At 25.6% G+C, this 6,970-nt stretch overlaps 3 protein-coding genes across 3 annotated transcripts in view; 2 read left to right on the top strand and 1 right to left on the bottom strand.

Moving 5' to 3' along the window:
- Nucleotides 1-136: 136 nt before the first annotated feature.
- On the top strand, nt 137-3,932 carry Phum_PHUM593540 (Threonyl-tRNA synthetase, cytoplasmic, putative; the record flags this gene model as incomplete). The annotated part of the gene is made up of 11 exons (XM_002432540.1): nt 137-206; nt 964-1,207; nt 1,411-1,774; nt 1,853-2,143; nt 2,226-2,420; nt 2,508-2,578; nt 2,681-2,981; nt 3,063-3,241; nt 3,332-3,506; nt 3,590-3,704; nt 3,784-3,932. The coding sequence occupies 11 exons, from the start codon at nt 137-139 to the stop codon at nt 3,930-3,932; spliced, it is 2,154 nt and encodes a 717-aa protein (XP_002432585.1).
- Nucleotides 3,933-4,162: 230 nt separating this feature from the next.
- On the top strand, nt 4,163-6,089 carry Phum_PHUM593550 (40S ribosomal protein S11, putative; the record flags this gene model as incomplete). The annotated part of the gene is given in 5 exon segments (XM_002432541.1): nt 4,163-4,174; nt 4,560-4,688; nt 5,575-5,757; nt 5,922-5,925; nt 5,944-6,089. 5 exon segments carry the CDS (start codon nt 4,163-4,165, stop codon nt 6,087-6,089), a joined length of 474 nt encoding a protein of 157 aa, XP_002432586.1.
- Nucleotides 6,090-6,833: 744 nt separating this feature from the next.
- Nucleotides 6,834-6,970, bottom strand: part of Phum_PHUM593560 (uncharacterized protein) — a gene marked incomplete at both ends in the record, with an annotated part of 1,600 nt that continues 1,463 nt past the window's right edge. The window contains one exon of the mRNA XM_002432542.1: nt 6,834-6,961. Within this exon, the coding sequence (XP_002432587.1) occupies nt 6,834-6,961 (128 nt within the window). The remainder of the gene's footprint in view (nt 6,962-6,970) is intronic.

A 6,970-nucleotide genomic window follows, 5' to 3' on the forward strand; every position in this document is an offset into this window, starting at 1 on the left:
TGCTTTTGTGTATTGTGTGGTTAGATTTAAATATTAAAAAAAAAAAATGGAAGGTGAACCTGGAAATACGGAGCTGGATGTTAATAAGGCATGACTTTTAAATTCTACGATTTGTTAAAAGTTAAATTTATATAAAATGATACGACATTTAATAAGGGGAACTGGATTGTTTTCTGTTAACTTTAAAAGAAATAAATTGTTGGTTCGTCTATGACAGGCATTTACTCATTAAATATTTTCTAATATTAATTCTTATTAAATTCAATAACTTTTATTTCATTTAAAATTTTCTTAAATAATAATTTAAAAAAATTTTTGAATTGAAATTTTATTTAGTTTAATTGAAAAAGTTAAATGTCAACGAATGTTGCAACGAATATAACCATATTGCAACAGATGTTGAATTTACTTTATGGAAAAAAATTTGAAAAATGTTTTAAATAAATTTCATAATTTTTGAGCAGGATTTTTATGACATATATTAATCACTTTAATAAAATTAAAGTATATTACATTATGTATTATGATATTCACAACCTTCTTTTTACCTTTATACTTGAATTTAAAATTTAGGCATGTAATTTATAAATTATTGAAAGGATTGGTTATAAAATTTTTAATATTACTTAAAAAATGTATTTTTTAAAATAAAAATTTTAGTTCTTGTTTTAAATTTTCATATGGAATTAATTAAATTTGGCTTATGAATAGTTAAATAAATGTTTAAAATTATTGAATTCATTCAGAAAGATTTTTAAAATAATTAAAATCTTTAATTTAAAATCGATTACCGAGTAAAACAAAAAATTTATTTATTTAAAACCATTTATATTTTTATTAAATATATTTACTTTTGTTATCTTTTTCTATTTTTTAGTTGAAGATTTCTTTTAATTTAAAATAGTTTAATTTTTTTTTTTGAAAACAATAAAAACAATTTTTTTTTATAGCTATCCATAGCAGAGAAAAGTTCGAAGGCGAAAAAAAAAGAAAAGTCTGCGGGAGAAAAACAAGCTTTAAGTGAACTTAATCCATGGCCTAATTACATTGAAGAAAGAAATGTTTTGTGGAATAAATTAAAGACAGCATATGAAGCTGAAATTGCATCCAAAACATCAAATCCCATTAAAATTACTCTTCCCGATGGGAAAATTGTGGAAGGAGAAAGCTGGAAAACAAGTCCTTACGACATTGCTAAAGGCATCAGGTGATTTTTTCATAATGAATTTTTTTTGTCATCAAAAAATAAATAAATTTTTTTAAATTTTTTGATGACACAAATTATATATTTATTGCTTCTCTGATAACACATTAAGACAAAATCATTTTTAAAATTATTTTTTTTCTTTTTAATAAATAATTTAAAAGGGATTAATGCTGATCTTACATTTTTATATCGTATTTTTTCAGTCAAGGCCTTGCTGATAATACAGTGATTGCTAAAGTGAATGGTGTCCTGTGGGATTTGGAAAGACCATTAGAATCAGATTGTAAATTACAACTTCTTAAATTTGATGATGAAGAAGCTCAACAAGTATTTTGGCATTCAACTGCTCATATCTTGGGTGAAGCTTTAGAAAGGTTGTATGGTGGACATTTGTGTTATGGACCACCAATCGAAAATGGATTTTATTATGATATGTTCACTCCTGATTCACAAGTATCAAACACAGATTTTCCTAGTATAGAAAGTTTAATGAAGAAAATTGTTAAGGAAAAACAACCATTTGAAAGATTAGAAATGAAAAAAGAAGATTTGTTAGAAATGTTTAAAGTAATATTCATTTTTAAAAAAATTTATTATTTTGTTAGCCTTTATCAGTTGATAAAATTCTCAATGTTTTTATTTCAGTACAATCATTTTAAAGTTAGAATATTAAATGAAAAAATTAATACACCCACGACTACTGTATATAAATGTGGCTCTTTAATTGATCTTTGCCGTGGACCCCACGTGCGAAACACGGGAAAAATAAAAGCATTTAAAATTACCAAAAACTCGTCTGCTTACTGGGAGGGAAATTCAGAAGCCGAATCCTTACAAAGAGTTTATGGAATTTCATTTCCTGATCCAAAACAGCTTAAAGAGTGGGAAAGAATTCAAGAAGAAGCAGCTAAAAGAGATCATAGAAAATTAGGACGAGTAAGAAAACTGTATTTTTTTTTTAAAATTATTTTTTGCTATTTTGTAAATTCACTTAAATATTTATTAATTTTTTTCTCAGGAACAAGAATTATATTTCTTTCACGAACTTAGTCCTGGTTCATGTTTTTTCTATCCGAAAGGAGCATTCATTTACAATACATTAGTTGAATTTATCAGGTCAGAATATAGGAAAAGAGGATTTCAAGAAGTTATAACTCCGAATATATACAACGTTAAACTTTGGGAAACTTCCGGTCACTGGCAACATTATGCCGTAAGAAGAAAAATTATTTAAATTTTATTTTAAATGAAGTCGAGTTAGATTTAAAATATAAAAAAATTTATTTTTGTTTTTTATTAGGAAAACATGTTTTCATTTGAACTTGAAAAAGAAACTTACGCTCTCAAACCAATGAACTGTCCTGGACATTGGTAAATATATATATATTTGTGCATTGTAAATTATCATAATTAAAAATGTTTTTTTATTCTTTTGGATGCGATTTTTTTTGTTTTTTTTTTTTTTTTTTTTAGCTTAATTTTCGATAACCGAAATCGATCTTGGAGAGAGTTACCATTGCGAATGGCTGATTTTGGAGTTCTTCACAGAAATGAATTTTCAGGTGCTTTAAGCGGTTTGACTCGTGTTCGCCGTTTTCAACAAGATGATGCTCACATATTTTGCACGGTAAATCAAATCAAAAGCGAAATATCCGGTGCTCTTGAATTTTTAAAAAATGTCTACGGTGTTTTCGGATTTACATTTCAACTTCGTTTATCTACAAGACCGGAAAAATATTTAGGAGAAATTAACGTTTGGGATCAAGCTGAAAAGGTAAATTTAATAAAAAAAAAATGAATAAATAAATAAATTTTACGTGTTACCACTACTTATGAATAATTTTTTTTTTTTTAGCAACTTACTGAAAGTTTAGATGAATTTGGTTTCCCATGGAAATTAAATCCCGGAGACGGAGCTTTTTACGGTCCTAAAATTGATATAACTATTTTGGATGCTTTAAAAAGAGCTCATCAATGTGCAACAATACAATTAGATTTTCAATTACCGATAAGATTTAATTTAAATTATATTGGGTAATTTATATATTTAATTATTATTATTATTTATTTACATCACAAAATTTTTTTTTTTTTTAAATAAAACTTTTGTTTTTTTTATTTTAGTGAAAGTGGAGACAAAATTAGACCAGTTATTATTCATCGTGCTATTTTGGGTTCCGTAGAAAGAATGATAGCCATTTTGACGGAATCTTACGGTGGAAAATGGCCATTTTGGCTTTCTCCTCGACAATCTATTGTTATTCCTGTTGGGCTACCCTTTTATGAATATGCTAAAAAAGTAAATACTTGATTGCTTTGCTTAATTAATTACTAAATCTGCTAAATTAAACATTACTAATTTGTTTTTTTTTTTTTATGCAGGTCAAAGATGATATTTTTAATGCTGGATTCAGTTGCGATTTCGACGATGACGAGGGTGATACTATGAACAAAAAAATTAGAAATGCTCAACTCGCACAGTATAATTTCATATTCGGTAAAAAGAAATATGGAGAATACGATTGTTTAATTTAACTGTATTTAATCTAATATTTGACGTTTTATTTTTTTTTTAGTCGTCGGTGAAAAAGAAAAAAATGCCGGAACGGTTAACGTAAGAACTCGAGATAATATTGTTCACGGAGAGTTTTCAGTCGGTGACGTCATTAAAAAATTTCAAGAATTAAAAGAAAAAAGAATTTTAGCCAGTGAAGATACTTTTTAATTACTGTAAAATGAACAATTTAAAATAATACACTTTTCTTTAAAAATTATTTTGCTTTCGTTTTTTTTTTTTTACCGCTTTTTCCTTTTTACGCCAAAAATATAAATGAAAACGAATTAATTCATTTAACCGTAGCAAATTCAGTCGCCATTTTGTTTCTCGACTAAAACTGTTCCTTTTTCGTGACGTTAAATTTACTCCATATTGAAAGCGGTTCTCTATTCTTTAAAATGGCTGATCAGGTAAATTGTTTTTCCAATTATTAAATTTTAGTGTAGAAAACAATTATAATTATTGTTTAAAGGGAATACAATCGTAATCGGAAATTTATTTTTACAATTATTTATAGGATAAATTTAGTTGATACGTTTCCCTGGCGTGTGAGCATCTCGCACGTGCTTTTGATCTCTTTTCTCAAAACAAGATTAATTTTAAACTACAGGGTTTTAATTAAACGCTATTTGATACTGTTGTTGCTAAATTTAATGTTATTTAATGTTTCTTTATATAATTTTGTCACAATAATAGTAGACAAATATAAATACTTTTTTTCAGAGTGATTATTAGTGATATTGTTACATGTAGTTTCTTAAATAATCACAATGTTATTGCGAAATTATTTTTCAGAATGAAAAATCTTTTCAAAAGCAACCTACGGTTTTTTTAAACCGAAAAAAATCTTTAGGAATTAAGAAAAATAAAACTGGATTGAGGTACATTCGAAATGTTGGGTTAGGATTTAAAACCCCTCGGGAGGTGGGTAATATTTTACTGTTTTTATTAATCTGTTTTTCTTTTTTTTTTGTTTGTTTTACTTAGAACGAAAAAGCTTTCCAAAAGCAAGCTTATTTATTTTTAAACAGTAAAGTCAAAGCTGGCAAGAAACCATTGAGACGTCATCGTAATGTTGGTTTAGGCTTTAAAACGCCAAGAGAGGTTTGTGCAGATCATTTAATTGGCCTGCAATTGGGTAAATTTGGTTAAGGGAATAATAATTTCAGTTACACATAAAAACACACAAAATCATTTATCATTTAAAATCATCTTTTTTATTATAAAATTTCTAACTTTTAAAATTAATTTTTTTTAATATTGGGTGAAATTGTACGAAATAAAAAAAAAAAAAACATCACAAATAACATAACAACATAAAGATATCAAAAATAACTTATTCAATAACATTAGTAGATGCATGATACTTTATTTATTATCACACTTGATTTGAAAATGAGGTATTTCTGGAAATTTCAATAGAAAAATTCTTTTCTTTTGTAACGCTGAAACTTTAATTTTCGATTTGATACTGGGTATCAAATATTAGGTTTTTTTTTTTTTACTTGACATTATCGTTTTCACTTTAAATCGCTTTTATAAGTACACTTACATAAACAAAATAAAAACATGATTCTTTCATGGGTATTTTTATTGCTTTTTTTTTTTTAATTTTAAGGTATTATTTAAAAATTGCTCATAGTCAAATCGGGTTTAATCTATTTATCTTTATTTTTTTTCCCATTTGAATAAAATGGTATGCCTCAGTCTAATGGTTTTTTGGAGAAAAATATGCTTTTGGGAACTTTGGATTTGGGTCTTAATTAAGGATTAAAGTTAACTAATTTTTTTTTGAATTGGAAATTTTCAGGCCATTGAAGGAACATATATTGATAAGAAATGTCCATTCACCGGAAATGTTTCCATCAGAGGTCGTATACTAACTGGAGTTGTTCAAAAGATGAAAATGCAAAGAACAATCGTAATAAGACGTGATTATCTTCATTACATTAGAAAGTATAATCGATTTGAGAAAAGACATAGAAATATGTCAGTACATTTATCGCCCTGTTTTAGGTTAGTATTTTTATTATTTTTACGCCATTTTATGTTTTAAACTTCCCATAAAATGCACAATTCATAACTTTTTATCTAAAGTTTGTTGTGAACTTATTATAATAATACAAAGTAGGCTTTCAATTAAATTATAAGGTACAGAAATGTAAAGAATATATATGAGTAAAATTTCTCTTTAATTTTAGGGATGTTGAAATCGGGGATGTTGTTACTATTGGCGAGTGTAGGCCTCTTAGTAAAACTGTGAGGTTTAACGTTCTTAAAGTGACCAAGGGTCAAGGATCCAAAAAAAGTTTTAAAAAATTTTAATTAATACATGAAGTGAATTCATAACATTATTTTTATTTTTTTAATTTAATTGATTTCCATTTTTTTAAAAAAATTTCCTTTTTTATTTATTTCTCTCAATTTTCAAATTTAATAATTTAAAATTTAGTTAATTTGATGGAAATATCGAATAATAAAATCTCATTTTCTCTACTGCAGCAATTGAAATATTTTAAAATAATGACTGCAAATTATTTTTACATCAATTTCTGTGCCTTATTTGAAATTTAATTATCAAGCAAAATTCTACATTTGTTTAAAAATTGAATTTTTAAGTTCTTGCAAACATTATTTTCTGTCATGTAGAAAGAATTTAACATGTTGGCGCAATTAGTTTGAGTAAATGAAAAGGAAAATAAATAATAAATAAAATATGAAAAAAAATATATATTATTACATACAGTAAGTTATGATATATAAAAATAAAATAAAATTTAATTTAACAATAATTTGATCAATAAAGATTGATTGATTGATGAAAAAAGGGTAAAAATTTAAAATTTTCCACACCAGTAATACATAACTGATTCGTTATTTTGACGATTTGTTGCAGTCCAACATGTTAAAGGAGGTACAAATATCATGTTTCCTTTTTGTAATTCCGATTTTACTTGGTCAATTTTTAAATTTAAGGAACCTTTTATAACAACTCCACCCTAAAATTGAAAAAAAAAAAAAATTTATTAGGTTTAAATTTATCCAATTAAAAAAAAAAGCAGTAATTGTTTAGTTTTTTGTATTTACCAAATAAGAATTTTTATGCATTGTTTTACTCGAATGATGACATTCAGGATTAATTTTTAACAAACCGCATTTAAAACCTTTAAGGACGGCATTTTGTAAAATAAAACAACCTGGTTTGA

Source organism: Pediculus humanus, genomic scaffold (assembly GCF_000006295.1).
Source record: "Pediculus humanus corporis 1103172108314 genomic scaffold, whole genome shotgun sequence".
NCBI classification, from domain to species: domain Eukaryota; kingdom Metazoa; phylum Arthropoda; class Insecta; order Psocodea; family Pediculidae; genus Pediculus; species Pediculus humanus.